Source organism: Panthera leo, chromosome D1 (assembly GCF_018350215.1).
Source record: "Panthera leo isolate Ple1 chromosome D1, P.leo_Ple1_pat1.1, whole genome shotgun sequence".
Taxonomy (NCBI): domain Eukaryota; kingdom Metazoa; phylum Chordata; class Mammalia; order Carnivora; family Felidae; genus Panthera; species Panthera leo.
In genome coordinates, this window is record NC_056688.1 from 53,154,415 (window position 1) to 53,172,129 (window position 17,715).

Genomic DNA, 17,715 nt, shown 5'->3' on the forward strand with positions numbered 1-17,715 from the left:
AGTTCCAGCCCCATATCAGTCTCTGTGCCGACAGCTCAGAGACTGGAGCCTGCTTCGGATTCTGTCTCCCTCTCTCTCTGCCCCTCCCCTGCTTGTACTCTGTCTCTCTCTGTCTCTCAAAATTGAATAAATGTTAAAAAAAATTTTTTTTAAAGGTTCCGAACTTTAAAAGCTTCCGTGTTTCAGCCACTGCCCTCATAACTGTTACTATTGTTGATATTAATGGCACACAACTAACTCCGTGGTCACCTTATCCTGGGACCTTAGGTTCATTCTGTCACCTCTCCAGTCCTCAGCTTTCTCATGTAGAAACCTACAGGAAGGGCTAGGAGAGCTTTGTTCCTTTTAAGCTTCACAGAGAAGTGATTAGGAGCTTAGGCTGTGGCAGGAGTGAGTCACCAGGGGCCACCGCCTAGCTCTCCCCTTCCCAGTAGGTTGTATGACCTTGGCCAAGTTGACCGACTGCTGTAAGTCTGAGTGTCCTCATCTCTAATGGGGGCCACAAAGGTCCCTACTTCATAAGATTGCCGGGAGGATTAAAATGGACTCCTGTCTATACACAGCTTGGTACAACGTCTAGCAAAGAGAAAGTCCCCAACAATGGCAGCTATTATCATCATTGCTGCTATTAACCAATCATCCTTCTCCCCTGAGTAAAAGTCCCCCGAGAGCAAAAGACTCAGCTATTTGGGCAGAAAGCCTGGGAGCAATTTCTTTCAGAGAACCGAAGACTGATAGAAGGTAGTCATTTAAACTTCTGTGAACATTTCTCCTCTCCTCTACTAAATGGGAGTAATAAGGAGATATTCAGAGAGTTGCTATGAGGATTAAGTGGAAAAGCATAAGTCAGACTTGCTAGTTTTCATTATTTGATCTCCAAGAGAGCTTAGGAGGCAACCCCCATGACCGTAGTAATTTTCAGTTAGACCCAGAGAAGTTCAGTGACTTAATTTGGGTGGCGCATGATAGATAGTTGCTAACAGTTGCTGGGTCCTGCAGCCCCGGGAGTAGAGGCAGGCCCTGGATTCTACCAGAGGCCTGTCAAGGGTCTGAAGCCTACCTCCCTCCAGCTCAGCTCTTTAGTAGCTCTTTACTACCTCTCCTCCAGACCTACCAGACTGGCAATACTCACAGTGCCCTTGAGCCTCTGCACATGCGGTTCTCTCTGCCCTACCAGACACTGAAACCAGCCCACGCCTGTGCACACACGTACACCCACCACACACGATGCCTCTTTCCTCTGGCCAACTTAGGCTTGTTTATCATTAGGCTTCTACTTAAACACCACTTCCTGTAGGAATAGGTGTCACTGCACCCCAAAGCCTCATTAATTAAGGGCTCCCCACTCCCATAGCACTGTGGGGTAGTTGCCTCTTCTGGAAACTTCTCAAAGGCAGGCAGGACCCAAAATGATTCCCTACCATAACTCGACTGGGGTGCTGGGTGGAGTCCCCTGTAGGATCACTGAGAGAACTGAATGGCAGGATCTAGCTGGCAGGACGCTCCAGAGAGGGGCTTTGACCTTCTTCCCCAGGATGGCGGCACTCTCCTCCTCTGACTCTGCCAGGGTCTTGTGACAAATTACACAGGACCATCTACCCCTGCCAGCCTCACAGACCACTGGACTCTGGACCTGGCACGTCGGAACATCCCAAATGCTTTCCTACCCTGCAGGCACCTCTCTCCTCCCTCACTTACCCACCCACATGAAATCTGGGGCAAGTGCAATCTGTGTGTGCTAGCATTCTAGTCAGGGGGATGCTGCTCGAGATGCTGAATGGTTTCACCTCCAAAATGGAGACTCTTTTCCCTCCAGAGAAACAAAAATAGCCAACATCCTTCTTTCTTTTCCAGTCCAGTGCCCTCAGTCAGGGTGACCAGCCTTCATGGACAGCCCTAGAGATAGAACTTTTTCATTAACTGCTTGTGTTGATTTCTGGTTCCATTCCTGAGGTCCAGTTTCCCACCACAATGCCACTGATCTTGGCATGGCTGCAAAAACATGGGTACAGTCCACTCACTTGGGTTCAATCTGCCCCTCCTCTTGAGGACTGAATAAGATCAATCTTTCTGGAGTTCATTTTCTTTTTTTTTTTTCTTTTTTTTTTATTATTTAAAAAAATTTTTTTTAACGTTTATTTATTTTTGAGACAGAGAGAGACAGCATGAATGGGGGAGGGTCAGAGAGAGGGAGACACAGAATCTGAAACAGGTTCCAGGCTCTGAGCTGTCAGCACAGAGCCCGATGCGGGGCTCGAACTCACTGACCACGAGATCATGACCTGAGCCGAAGTCGGCCGCTCAACCGACTGAGCCACCCAGGCACCCCTGGATTTCATTTTCTTTATCAGTAAAATGATAACAATAGTATCTACATCATAGGGTGTCACAAGGACTAGAAGTGATGATATATGCAAAGGCTCCTTTTATATAAATGACCATCAGCTGAAGAAACCCCATGCTGGCAAGACAGGGTGGCAAGGTAGATGGAGTATGGGCTCTGGAGTCACACCCTAGGGTTAGGGTTAGGGTTTGTGGCTTTGTGATTTACTACCTGTGGACCTTGAGTAAGTCACTTGGCCTCTTTTTGTCTCAACTTATTCATGTGTAAAAGGGGACTTCTATATTATAAGCTCCACAAGGATAGTGTTATGGGTTGACTTGTGTCCCCCCCAAAAAAGGGATATTTTCAGGGCCTAACCCCCAGTACCTCAGAATGCGACCACATATGGAAATGGGGTTGTTACAGACATAATTAGTCAAGACGAGGTCATGCTGGAGTAGAGCGGGTCCCAAATCCAGTCTGACTGGTGCCCTTACCAGAAGACAGCCCTGTGAAGATAGAGACACAAGTGGGAGAAGGCCATGTGACAACAAAGGCAGAGATTGGAGTGGACAGCCACAAGCCAGGGAATGCCAAGGATTGCCAGCCAACTGCCCGAAGCTAGGAAGAAGCACAGAATGACTCCTCTACAGGTTTCAGAGGGAGCACCATTACCCCCCTCCCCCGACACCTCGATTTTGACTTCCAGCCTCCAGAACTGCGAGATGATAAATTTCTGTTGTTTTAAGATAGTCCATGGTGCTCAGTCATGGCAGCCTTTGGAAACCAATACAGACAGGAACTTTACCCGGTGGTGTTTCTGCTGTGTCCCCAGCACCTAGCAGGGGGCCTGACGTGCAGTAGCCCCACAGTTATTTGCTGAGTGGGTGAATATGGTGTTTGCTGTAAGAGTTTTATTGGAAAGTGTTCGCAAGGTGCTCAGCACAGTGCATGACACACAGAGGTATTTGATAAATGTTTATTCCTTCCCCTTCTCTTCTCATCCCCAAGGCTCATTTCTGCACAGAATGTGTTTGGGGCTAAAAACAAGCGTGTCTTTCTTCTAATCTTTGCCTAAAGCCTCCTAAAGGGCTCCCAGCTTTGAGAACAGACTTCTGGGGAAATTCTCCATCTGAGGGAGACCCGGTCACTTGGGGACAAGATTTGGGCAGACATTTCTCCACTTGTCCATTCTCCCCCTGCACCCCATTGATTTTTTTTTCAAGGTTTTTTGAGATTGCTTTCCTTGATTTTTTTTTTTTTTTTTTTTAAGATTTCCTGGAGTGAGAGTAGAGGAATTTCCGGAAAGCTTGGCCCTTACTATGTTTGTGCTTTCAAAAAAGTTTCAAAAAGCTTTGTAGAAATCTAATGGGAGCAGAGGCTTTGGCACAATGAGTACACTCAGTGAAAGCTATTTAGAACCAGGGCGTTTACAGGGAGAAACTAGGTAAGGAAAATGCTTCTCAATATGTACTCACTATACACGTACAGCATAGGGTTTTCTGTTATTTTTTAAAATTGTTTTGTTAAAATATAATAGATAGCAAACTGCACAAATGATAAGTAAACAACTCTGGCTTTATTTTATATGGGTGGTTTTTTTCCTGGTTAATTTTTGCCCGGTTCATTGCTTATACTCATCTTGATTTCCCCTTTGAGTCAGAGTTCTACACTCACTGGCTCTGTGGCCTTGAGCATACTGTCTAGCTTCTTTAAGAGATCAGGAAAGTAAACCCTTGGATTTACAAACGCACATGCTTGTGTTTATTATCATTATTCATTTGGATGATTTTAGTGGCATAGGGTGGGCTTAGGGTCCACCAGAACAAGGTCCAGAATTCAGCCTCTTAACTGCCCCAGCTAGGCGATCCTGAGCAGGCTCTCCGGAGCCTCAGAGCTTGGGGAGACCTAACGCCTTTGCAGGGGGTTGTGAGGATCGAGATGATGTATGTAGGGGACACAGAGTAGGCACCAAATTACTATCAGTTGCCTCCCCTCCCTCCAACAAGCAGGCTCTTCTTCCTCCATAGCGCCCCACCTCTCACCTCTCTCCTCTGTACTTAATACCGCCACCATCCCCCATCACCTCTCCTCTGTACTTAATACCGCCACAATCCACCATATTGAAGTAGAGGTGAAGCTTGACAGGTTATGCTCTGCCTTTGTCTTGGGGTCTGCAGTTTTGCAGCCGTGTAAAAGGAGTTGGGGAGGGAAATATATAGAAGAAGTTATATATATATATATGTATATATATATGTATATATACATATATATATTTATATTTGAACCCAAGAAGTAATAAATGACTTTGAAAACAGCTGTTTGAAAGCATTTCTTAATCAAATCTCAGTGCAAAAGTGCAAGGCTTGAGCCCTTCTGTCGAATAGAGCACTCTGTGACCACAGATTGCTCCAGGGCTGCCATAAATTTCAGTGCCTCCTTGCTCATGTTCACCAGCAGACTTGACAGGCTTAGATAATCCAGCTTGCCTTGTGTCCCCCTCTCCCCCACATCCCACAGAAAGTGGCGTCTCTGTCTGGCCTGATCTGAGCCCCCGGAGGCCTTGGATGGACCATCTTAAACCCCTTTAGACCAAGCCCTGGGAAAGGTTCAAAGAACCTTTGAGAAACCTGGGGTTGCAGCTGGAAGTTGGGGTTCTAGGAAGTCTCCCATTTCCCCTGCCCTCCTCCCCCAACATCCCTGACCTCTCCTCCCCCTCCGCTGGCACGCCTGCCTCCCGCACACGAAATAATGTATCTCTGTTTCTTCTACCCATGCAACCAGGCTCCCTTCCAGGGGAAGGGCTGGTTTTGGCTCTGGCCTCACGTGGAGAGGCCGACCAGTGTACATCTGTGGTGGGCAATGAAAGGGAGGTGGGGGACGGCTACCAGTGTTGAGCTGTGTGCTCAATCTGCTGTGTTCCAGGCCCATCATAGGCCCCAGACACCCATGCTCTTACTCATTCACGCTCCACAAGACCCCTGGGAGCTAGGCTCGGATCCTGAAGATCCCAGCCCTCTAAAAGGTGAAGCAGCCGGCCCCAAATCACAATAACCAGTTTTAAATCCAGATCTCACTTGATGCCCCTCCCCAAAGTTGCAGTCCCACTTAGCCCCTTACCACTCGTATGGCCCTGCACAAGTCACAGCACCTCTCCTAGCCTCAGTTTTTCTGTCTGTAAAATGGGGTTGATGGTCATAACCTCACTTGAATGTAGAAAGGATAAAATAAGATCGCGGATGTGAAAATCTTGTGTAAAGTATAGAGTAAATACTATTCACGCGTAGGTATTGTTTTTACTTACTAATAAAAACTGATTAGCTCAATCAGTTAAAATAGACTCCAGTATGTTCTGGGTACCAACGATAGATGAAATCACTGTGTGGGCCGTGGACATATGGATACAAATAAGACCAGTCCCTGTCCTCCGAGAACTCACTAAGAAACACATAGGCACAGTGGCCTGCAGTGTTGCACATCTGTCTTCTGGCCCCTGGCAGCCTCTCAAGGCTCACTTCCTAGCGCTATCCTCCTTAGGCCTCTCCACCCATACGGGCATCCCTCGCTTTTCACAAGTTCTCATTATACCACCTCGCTTTTATGAAACACCTACGTTAGTACCTGTTTTCATTCACTGAACAGGATCCGAAGAGGACTTTCACTTTTACAGAAAAAGGCTAAAAGCCAAATTATGCCCAGAGCTTGTTTTGTAGTGAGCCATTATATCGGCAGCATGCACCCAGAGCAGCGAGGGCGGCCCCACCGAGCTCCTTCCCCGGGAACTACACACAGCAGCTCAGCATCAAGCGGCCGGAGCTTTGAACTGTGTCTGTGAGCATCTGTGCTTTCTCTCGATTGATTTTGTGCAGCCATTAGCAAGACATGTCCTAAGGTATCAGAAAAGCCTAAGAGAGGTTAGTTTGGGGGTCTGGGAATGCTCAAAAACTTTTCCATGTAAATTAATGGTAATTGCTTCTTGCCTTTATGCAGTTTCAGCTTGCAAAAGGTTCCATAGGAAGGCACTGCGTTCAGGTTGGGGCCAGGGGAGAGACGTGATGGCCTGCTTCCTCGCCACCCCCTCAGTTGCTAGGTCCTCTGTCTGGAAAGCTCTTCCCCCAGATGTTTGTGTGGCTCGCTCCTTCACTTATTTCACGTGTCTACTTAAATATCGCCTCCTCAGAGAGGCCTTCCCTGACTATCCTACCTGAAGTAGCACACCCATCCCATCACTCCACACCTCTCATTGTACTTAACTTTGCTTCACGGCATCTATCACCAGTTGATCTTGTTCTGTATGATTCTTTGTTCACTTGTTGATTTTTCTCCTCTACTGAAATGTAAGCTTGTGAGGACAAGACTTTGTCCCCCAGGCCTAGATGCTTAGAACAGTGCCTCGCACAGGGTAGGCACAAAACAAATATTTGATGAAAGAATCAATGCCTACTCGTAGACACTAAAGAGATGAATAGCTCAATTTTAAAATGAGGATTGGAATAGGTATTTCTCTGGGAAGATACACAAATGGCCAATAAGCACATGAGAGGGTGCTCAACGTCATTAGCCATCGGGAAATGCAAATCAAAACCACCTGAGCTGACTCTTCATACCCACTAGAATGGCTGTTATCAAAAAGACACACGATAAAAAGTGTTGGCACAGATGTGTAGGAATCGGGGCTTTGAGACACTGCTGGTGGGGATGGAAAATGGTGGAGCCACTGGAAACCAGTCCAACAGTTCTTGAAAGTGTTGAGCAGAGTTACTTTGATCCAGCATTTCCACTCCTAGGTATACACCCAAGAGAAATGAAAACGCATGTCCACCCAAAAATGTGTACACAGATGCTTGTAGCAGTTTATTCAGAATAGCTGGAAGGCAGAAACAACCCAAGTGGCCATCAGCTGATGATCAAATAAACGCAATGTCCGTACAACACAATGTCATTCGGCAATAAAATGACATGACGTTCTGATCCATCTTACAACATGGATGAACCTCAGAAACATCATGTTAAATGAAAGAAGCCAGCCACAAAAGAGCACATGTCCTGAGTCCTTGTACATGAAATGCCCAGAATGGGTGAATCCATACATACATAGAAAGTAGATTAGTGATTGTCCAGGGCTGCAAGGGTTTGGAGGGAAATGGGGAGTGACTGATGATACGTATGGGCTTTTTTTTGGGGGGGGGGGGGATGAGAATATTCTAAAATTGACTGTGGTAAAATAAATAAATAGGTAGATAGACTGGTGATGGTTGCACTACTCTGTGAATATATTAAAAATAATTGAATGATATGCTTTAAATGGGTGACTTGTATGGTATGTGAACTATAACTCAATAAAGCTGTTATTACCCCCCAAAATCAATGAATGTCCTCATTTATTTATTTGGAGAGAGAAAGAGAGCAAGTAGGGGAGGGGCAGAGAGAGGGAAAGATAGAATCCCAAGCAAGCTCCCCACTGCTAACACAGTCCAATGCAGGGCTTAAACTCACAAACCATGAGATCATGACCTGAGCCAAGGTCAAGAGTTGGATGCTCAACCGACTGAGCCATGCAGGCACCTCAATGAATGTCCTCATTTAATACACCTGTAATCAAACAAGCAGCACAGCTAGCTGGCCATCCCTGAGTGAAGACCAGAGACCTAAAGACCTCCCTTCTCAGTGTCGAGGTGGAAGGTACTCCAGGATCTGGGTGTCCCCCCACAAACAGGTGAAAGCAAAGCTCTTTTCTTGGTAAATGCGTTAAAAAAAATGGCCCTGAGAAACCTGTGAGGAGGAGGGATGGAGATCAAATGAGCTGAGCCTGAGAAATTTACTGCCTCCTGTTTTCCAGAGACCATTTTCCCAGCATAAGTCACAGAGACAGATGGCCCCAGACCTGCTTCTGAAAATAACCACTGTTGATGAGAAAAGAGGAGAGTTGACTTAGTGGGAGCTGCCCAGCGAGGGGAGTAAGACCCACTAGATTTAATAGGCTGGAAAAGAAGGCGAATCTGGGCCCAGGAGGCTATGGCTGTGCAGTGCTCCACATACTGGGGACCCAAACCAGAAGCCGTGGTCTTTGCTACCTTCCTGTCGGTGTGTTTCCTTCTCTTTACAATAACTTCTATTTTTTTAATCTCATTATCACATTTGCTCCTTGAAAAAATTAGAAAGTATGGAAAAATTATAAAAAACTAAAATGCATTCATGATTTTACTTCCTTAAGGTGACAGGTGTCAACATTTCTGTACAAACTGCACATACACACACTTAAATGTCAGAATTACTTTTTATACAGTTTTGCATCATAGTTTTTTATATCCAATTTCACATGTCCCGAAGTGTTCTTTACAACCATGGCTTATAACGTCTGTGTATTAACATTGTACTGCTGTGCCTTAATTTACATAATTAGGCACTTTTAACATTAAAGATGTTTCTCCTTTCTAGCATTTTTTTATTTTACTTCTCACTATTATAAATGATGTTGTGATGAATATTCTTATTAGAAAATCTTTTGAAAAGTCACAATTATGTTCTTGGGTAACTTGCTAGAAGTATAACTGCTCAGTTAAGAGGTTTTCACATTTTTTTTAATTTCTTTTTCTTTTTTTTGAGAGAGAGAAAGAGAGAGCGAACATGAACTGAGCAGGGAAGCAACAGAGGGAGAGGAAGAGAGAGAATCCCAAGGAGGCTCCATGCCCAGTGTGGAGCCCGATGAGGGGCTTGATCTCACAACTGTGAGATCATGACCGTGAGATCATGACCTGAGCCAAAATCAGCAGTCAGACAGTTAACTGACTGAGCCACCCAGGTGCCCCAAAGGTTTTCACATTTTAAAAATCAGTTTATATAAAATCATACTACCCATATCAGGGCATAAAATCTTATTTGTATTTAAAATCAACATCTGTCTTAGCACTTGCTAGGTGCCTGGCATTTTCACATTTATTATTTCATTTTCTCCTGAAGTTTGGTTTGGTTTTTAGAGAGAGAGAGAGAGAGAGAGAGCTCACATGAGCTTGGGTAGACGGGCAGAGGGAGAGGGAGAATCCCAAGCAGGCTCCCCGCTCAGCACAGATCCCGACGCAGGGCTCGATCCCACAACCCCGGGATCATGACCTGAGCCAAAATCAAGAGTTAGAAGCTCAACTGACCAAGCCACCCACATGCCCCTCTCCTGAAGTTTTAAAAATAACTTTAGAAGTAGAAGAAGAACTGTATGTGCTCATTGTACAAAAATGTGAAGGTATAAAATCATATTTAAAAAATGAAAAACTGCCCATATCGTTGATAACCACTGTGAAAGGTTTTTTCAGCCAATCCTTTTTCCAATACATTCCTACAAATTTATTCATCCTGTAAACACTTTATGAGCATTCGCCCTGCTGAAGGAACCTCACTTGCCATTGTAACTGAGATCGTTTCTATCCTGCCTTCTTTTTATAGTCTCCTTTCCTCCTCAGAACATCCCCTGGAGGTAGGTACTACAGCTACTCCTACAGAAGAACCTTAGAGTGTGCTAGTCTGGCTCCCTGATGGGGAAAGCGAGGGCCAGAGCTGTCAGAGGACTTGACCGTGGTACCGAGGCACATCGTTGACCTGCACCCAGATCTCTTGGCCCTTAGTCTAGGCAGCCTCTGATGTGGAACTGAATCCATACTGCCCTGAAACAGGGTAGCCATCTAATTAACTGTCCACATTAGACATTTTTAGAGTAAAGGTGGGGCACTCTTGTTAATTAATGCAGAATAACAGATGCAAATTGAGGCTGACACTGACAAACAGAATGTGGGGTCTCTGTAGCTCTCTGGCTTGGGGTTTCCTGCACTTTGAAATCCTTCACAGCAGTGGGCTTCAGTCCATTTCAGATAACTATGGGAACCAGTTCTGCAAAGCTTTTCTGAGCTGAGACTCTGATCTAGGCCAGGACACAGAGGTGAGCAGCCTACCATCCTGTCAGGCAAGCGAGGCTATTGAAGTAGTAGATGGGAATGTCCCTCACTTGAGTCAGGACATGCTGCCCTGTGGTGAAACTTCTGATCTTCCAGGAGCCCCAAACCTTCTGTCAGAAGGAGATCCCAGTTTTCCATCCTCTGCTCAGAACCAAGAAGGATTTTACTTACTCCCTGAAGCAACTGGCTGCTCCATTAAAAGGACATAGAGGCGAGGTTGGACCATGAGAAGAGAAGGAACGCACTTGGTTTTAAGGGAAGGGACTAGAGTTTTCTAGAACGGAACCTTCACAGGAGGGGTGAATCTGTCAGCTCACGGCTGCACAAGGTGACATACCTGTGAGAAAGTGCCCTCCCTGCAGCACGCAGCCAGTGCTCTGGCTTTTCCGATGGGACTCACACTTTGCCTCTGTCAGTCGGCTGCGATTCACCCTGTCACAGTCTAGACGGTTTAGATTAATAAGATTCTCTTTGGGTGTTTGTTTGTTTACTTATTTTTTAAAGAGCATGAGCAGAGGAGAGAAGTGGAGGAGGAGGAAGAGGAGGAGGAGGAGACAGAGAGAGAGAGAAGAGAGAGAATCTTAAGTAAGCTCCATGCTTAGCACAGAGCCCTATGCAGGGATGGATCCCACAGCCCTGGGATCATGGCCTGAGCCAAAATCAAGAGCCGTACATTCAACCAACTGAGCCACCCAGGCTCCCGCCTCCGTTTGGGTGTTTAGAATCTAGGCTTTCTCAAGACTGCTGAGAAAAGTGTAAAAACGTGCATTTTGTTAATGGTCTTTCTTTACTTGTCAGAGTAATAAATTTGTCCATCAGCTGGGCCCTTCACACTTCAGCCTCCTGGCATACTCTAGAGACACGCTCGGAATCCAGAATGCTAAAACGACCTTCCTTGAGAATATCCTATCCTAGCTATAGGTTACGTTTCAAATGCTCCCATGATTCACACAAAGATGTGAGTAACTGAAATTGTCCTTTCTGCAGATCTCAGGATTCCCTTGTCCTGTGTTCTTTTCATATATCACGGCTGCCTCCTTAACACTTTCCTCTTTTTATGACATTGACAAGTAATCCACATTGATAAAGGTGTCATTGGCACGCTTGCAGATCTGTTATCATTTACTGCACAAAACCACCCTGCTCTTACTGTAGATTACAGCTGGTGGAATGGCAGAGGAAATCAGTGTTGGCTGAGCCCCTTCCATGAGACTGCTGGGCTCCTTAGAAGCATCATAGCATCAATCTCCCCAGCAACCCTTTGCAGTGGGTATAAGCGCTCCATTTTTAAAGGGGAAAACAGAGACTAAGAGAAGTAACGTGACTTACCCAAGGTCACACAGCCGCTGTAAAACCGGACTCTGATCCCTGGTTTACACAACAGGAAGCCTGTGGTCTTTTTGCTTTAGATGTGTTTCAGTTGATAGACAAGAGCTTCCCTTTCCCTACCCGAAATGGGGCCTGATAAATTTCATTCACGCCACTCAGGGAACAGCACTGCAGCTACGAGTTCTTACCCAGCTCCTGTGACCATCGACAAATTACTTCACCTCTCTAAGCCTTGAAAATGGGGTTGAATTTTCCTACTGACAGGTTTGATGTGAGGAAGAGATCTCATAAAGCACCTGACTGGGTTCCTGGATTCCAGAAGGAGCTCTGAGAATGTTTGTTCCTGGCCCCGCCTCACCCTCCACCTCGACCATATGGGTGTCTGCACTCTCACTTTGTGGCTCTTTCTCCCTCCTCATCCACAATAAGCTAGAACTAGGCTCACAGAGACATTCTCTCAGGAAACATGGATGACTCCCCTCCACCTTTCACTGGCCCCCTTCATTGTTGGAGTGAGGTGTAGGGAGATTCACACCCCTCATCCCATCTCATTTTGCCATGAACACTGTGGAAAATTCTACAATGCCAGGTTCCCTTCAAGCTGATGATCAGGGTACATGGGAAGGCAACCCTAAACTCCAGTCCCATCATCCCTTGGCATCAGGCATGTATTATTTGCCTATATAAACATGCATCTGTCCCCTACCTCCACCCCCAGAGGCAATCACGGGGACTTCCATCCTGGCTGAGGTGAGCCATTTAGAAGGAAATCTAAGTGGCTGAGCAGATGCCTTAAGTTTAAAGAGCAGATCTTTGTAAAGCACAGCCCTGGTCTTGTCATCTTCTGACTTTAAAAGCTTCCATGACTCCCAGTTAAGGTCTGGCTTCCTTTTCTTTGTGTTCAAGGCCTAAACCTACTGTTGTTTCTCACTGTTATCTTTATATAGACCCTTTGCACCGTAATCAAGTTACTCTCCTTCCCTTCTACCTTCTTCCCATCGCCTCTTCATGTAACAAGTTTTTACTGGTGTTTTCTATGCACTGGACACTGTGCTAGGCACTGGGAAATATGATAATGGGCAAGCCAGGCAGGCCAGTGGGCAGACACAGAAAGTAAACACCGCAGAGCAGGAAGGGTTGCAACAGAGAAAGTACAGGGAGCTGTGTGGGGATGCAGCAGGGGTGCCAAACCCAGGCCTGAGGCATCAGGAAACCTTCCCGGGGGAGGTGACACGAGGGTAGGCCTAAGGATGAGTGGGAGCTAGTGACACAGGGTGGTAGTGATGGGGAAAAGGGAAGAGTAAAGTATGTGTACAGGGAGAAGAAAGAGAAGGTGCAAAACTGTGTTCCGGGGAGTGCCATTCAAACAGATTCGCTGCAAATGATGCCCTGAAGTTGTGCAACTCCTCAAACTTGGACAAAAGGTAGAGGCGTGCATCCATGGAAATGAGAGCAGGCCAACACGGCTCTGCAAGACTCGGCAGACTTGGTGAGAAGTTCATGGTAGCACATGAGACTTAAGAAGCAAAGGGGGGATGGGCAGGCTGCTGGAGACCCGGCGAAGGATGAGGCCCTAGGCCCTCTGCCATTCTTCCCTATGCCGTGGGTTCCCATCCCCCGATCTCTCCTTCTCTTCCCACTGGAACTCTCTGGAGGTCCAGAAAGCCTTTCACCTTTCCTCCAGATGAAGTGTGTATCCTGATTATGCACTGGGCTGTCTTCTGTTCTGACAGGTCCCCAGTGCCTTGCATAGAACTCTGTGTGACTGTCTCCCCTCCCGCCAGTTCTTTTGGGACCATGTCTCTCACTGTTTGTATCCCCCTCACCTTCTAACCTAGTCAGTGGGTATTTAGGAAGGGTTTGTGGAATGAAGCAGTATTTGCCATACTCTGCAATCCCGCACTGCTCTTACGAGAGCCTAGTGCCCTCACTCTCTATATACATATTTATACATAGAGCCTCTAATGCTTATTAGGTGCTTACTGGCTGCCACGCTGTTCTCAACGTGTTCCTTGTCTGGACTCCTTTAATCCTCAAAGCAACCCTGTGAAATAGATGTTCGTTTTTTAATTTATCTTTTAATCTCCTTTATATAGATGAGGAAATTGAGGTACAAAGGGTAAAGTGATTTGCCCAAGGTCACTACTACTGAGCTAACAAGTAGTATAGCTAGAATTCAAATGGAGGATCTGGCTCCAGAGCCCAAACTTTTAATATCACCCTGCTTTGCTTCTGTAGTTGCCAAATTTGTACAGCAATGCATTTTATTATATGTGTTTCAAGCACTAATGTACTATATATATTACAAAATATATACAAAATAGATATTAGAAAAGGGGATTAAAATAAATATTTCTTTTTTTAATGTTTATTTTATTTTTGAGAGAGAGAGCATGAGCAGGGGAGGGGCAGAGAGAGACACACACACAGAATCCAAAGCAGGCTCCAGGCTCTGAGCTGTCAGAGCCCAATGCAGGGCTCAAATCCATGGACTGCGAGATCATGACCTGAGCCAAAGTTGGGCACTTAACCGATGAGCCACCCAGCCGCCCCCCATAAAATAAATATTTCTATATTTTCTTGTGCCCAGGGGGTGGTTCTGTGTACCCTACTTTGGGACCACATGAATTATAAGAAGCTGATGCGTACGAGGAAGGGAATTAACATGTTTCCAATGATATCTGTACTTCATAGAAACATCATGAGTTATTGTACACCTACTAAGGGCCTGGCACTTTGTTAGGTGCTTTGAGTGTTAGGTTATGAATATTCAGAGCAATGCAGAGACCCGAGGTGAGGGAGACCTGGAGGTTGGATGGAAGGCAGAAGAAACAGGCATGAGGCCCAGAAGGGCACTGTGTTGTTCCCAGCCTTGGGTCTCTGAAGTTTGTGATGGAACAATTTACTTAGTTCTGGAACTATTTATTTCATAAAGCCTGACAGATGTACTTAGGAAGAGGCTGTAACTAGCCCCCCTAGAACAACATATCGTGTTTCTTAACTTTTGTCTGAAATTCTAACAACTCAGCATGGTATGATACCGGCTATCCCGAGCTCATCAGAAGCTCTGATTGGAGATTATAAGATGTCTTTGACTAATAAAAGAGGAGGAAATGAATGTATATTTGCTTAATAAATGCAGCCTGCTAGATAAAATCTTTCCAAAACTGGGACTGCAAAGGAAGCAGAATCATGAATGAGGTTCTTGGTGCCGGGGGACGGGCGGCAGGGGGGCGGGGTTGGCTGGGGTGGGGGGATTCATTCAATTGAATGAGCATTTGGTGAGCACTGACCCTGGGCTCCTACTTGCTCATGCATACTGCGTGCTCAGATATGGTATCCTTAGTCCTCACAACAACTGTGTGAAAGGGGAGAGGTACCCAGCTTACAAACAAGAAACTGGAAGTCATTTTCCCAAGATCAGACAGCTAATAGGAGGCTAGGTCATGCAGGATACCCCGATTCTGTTGAACTCCACAACCTACTCCAAGAATGTACTGTCCCCCAAGAATATGCCCTATACTTTTATGTGGGAGACAACTACAGATAACTGCAAATACAGTATGGCAAATGTGATACCAGAACTCAAGTCAAGGCTGGATCAAGTCAAGGCTGATCACCTTAGCCTGCTGTGTCGTAAGTGGTGTCAGCGAAGGTTCTCACAAGGTGAATTGGGAATCCTTGGTTTGGATGATTTTGAAGAGAATCCTAGCCTGGATGTTTTAGGTAAAGAAACCAGAACACAGAGCCATTCAGAGGGTACACCATGGTCATTGATCCCAGCTATCTCAACTGCTCTTACTAAATTTCTACCATGAACCAGATGGTGTATACAGCACATCTGTAAAATGTCATCACACGTGGTTAGGCTCAGGGTTTGACATAAGAGTCATGAAAACTACAGAATCCTGCAGGATTTGGTGGCTGTGACCTGAGAGAGCTTCTCTTGGTAGACCACAAAAAGCTTCCCCTCCCACCAACAATTAGCTGGTCTCTGTGCCACCTCTCCCTTAAAGCTCTGCCAGATTTTATGATGACTTGTCCGGGCTACGTTATGTTTCCTAAGGTTCAGCCTCTTTGCAAAGCTGGGTAGATCGGATTATGTTTTAAGGCTTCTCTCAGTCAAGGTGGAAGAAAAGAAGCAGCCCTTGCCGTCAGGTGGATGCATTGTCTTGTACTGTATACTGTTATCTGTCTGTGCTTATGTTCCCTCTCTTGTGGACGATGTACTGCACATGTCTGAAGGCCAGCCACAGGTAGAACTGCAAATTGCCTGATCTCAAAGCTCTTTTCCCAGGCCATCACCTTCTCCTTCTGAAGAGTTGGGAATGTGCTCACAAAACTGGGGTTTTAGAATCTTAGGACCCTGACATGTTAGAAACTTGGAGTCAAAATACACTGACTCAGTGTATCTTGGAACTCATAGAATATTAGTGCCCTAAAATTATAGAATTATCTTATCTGAGATGGTTAGAACTTGAGGATCCTAATATGTTAGACACCTGCAACTCTCCCATCCAGCAAATATTTCATTAGTGCCTACTGCATGCCAGGCACTGTGCTAGACTCCAGGGATAAAGAAGTGAAAAAGACTGCTAATGCTCTTGCTCTCAGGGAGTTTGCAGAAAATGGCAGGATTTAAGAATCTTAAAATGTCAGATTCTTAGAAAAAGTAAAATAGTGTGTTAAAATCTTAGAATGCCAGCGGTGGAGGCAGCCCGAGGTCATTCACTCCGGCTCTATCTTTTATGAGACCCAGAGCCTTTTCCAGGCATGTCCGATTAAAAAAAATCTCACTAATGAGAACATCGTTTCACTTGAGTGACATCACAGAATGGCCAGCTTGCAGGAACTCAGCGATCACCCAGTGTGGCTGCTCATTTTACCAGCGGGGCCACTGAGGCTCAGAGCGGGGTTGCTGTTTGATAGATAGCACAGCCACCCAGAACCAGACTCCAGGTTTTCGGGCCTCTCTCAGAGAACAGGCAAAGCTGGTAGGGCTTCCCGTGTGTTTCCGCGGGCTGCCCCTGTTGGCAAGCCGTGCAGACTTTTCTGCGCCTAGGCCCGGCTCTGCAGAAGAAGTTTGCACCAACTACCTTTGCGGAGGCATCAGCCCCGCCCCCCCGGACCACGTGTGCAGTAGATCGCCCCCTGTTGGGAGCCCCTCCCCCGTTGATGCGTGTTTTATTTTGCTCCCTCCCCCTCCCCGTGTGCCTCGAAACCAATTTTCATTATTTTTTTTCTGTCTGTGTTTGTCTTTGTGGTTCGCAGGTGCTCCCTTGCATTGTTCATCCGCTTCATCAACCCCTATTGAGCAGTCCCCCTCCCCGCCCCCCTCCCCTCCGGCCAATGAGAGCCAGAGGCGGTTGCTAGGCAGCGGTGTGGCCCAGCCAACCCCGGACTCAGACTCTGAGGAAGAGTTTGTCCCTAATTCATTCTTAGTTAAAAGTGGCTCCGCCAGCCTGGGGGTCGCGGCGAACGGTAAGTCCCTCTCTCTTCCTAACTTCTGTGGGTTTTTTGTTGTTGTTTTTTTTCCCTTTCGTTGGTGATGCTGATTAATCTGCCTGCTTGGGCCGCTTGCAGGGGCGGAGGGGCCTGGTGCATGGGGGGCTCGGGGTTTTCGGGGACCTGGTTCGGCTCCGCAGCTCAGGCAGCGCGGCTCCTGCCCCGCTGCGCCGCTGGGATGTGCGGGGGGGTGGGGGTGGGGGGGTTGTGAGGGGATTGCTGTCCCCATTCCCATGACAAACGTCTGGATAGAGCTACAGGGACAGAGATGCACAGACAGACCCGAGACAGAAGCCCCAGGTGGAGACCAAGGCAGGCAAAGCCACAGAAACAAAGATCCAAAGAGAAAAAGAAAAGAAAGGTTAAAACAAAAATAGCACCGATTGGCCACCTACTCTGTCCAGGACTGTGCCACCACCACTTGTTGCTTTGCTGGATTCTCCTCACAACCCAGCCTAAGAAACTGGTGTTGTAGTGTCCCCATTAACCATGAGAAAGCTGAGGGAAAGGATACCACCTGGAGCCCAGCACTGGCTTTGAAAGTTCTTGACTTTCAAACTGCCAGGAGAGAGAGGGCCCTGAAGCCCCAAGCTGCTGCAGGGCTGAATGCTGGTT

General features: G+C 46.6%; 1 protein-coding gene across 1 annotated transcript in view; it reads left to right on the plus strand.

The window, feature by feature from the left end:
- TENM4 (teneurin transmembrane protein 4) overlaps nucleotides 1-17,715 on the plus strand; it is a 598,010-nt gene that overhangs the window by 294,491 nt on the left and 285,804 nt on the right. The window contains exon 6 of the mRNA XM_042904074.1: nucleotides 16,867-17,076. Within this exon, the coding sequence (XP_042760008.1) occupies nucleotides 16,867-17,076 (210 nt within the window). The remainder of the gene's footprint in view (nucleotides 1-16,866; nucleotides 17,077-17,715) is intronic.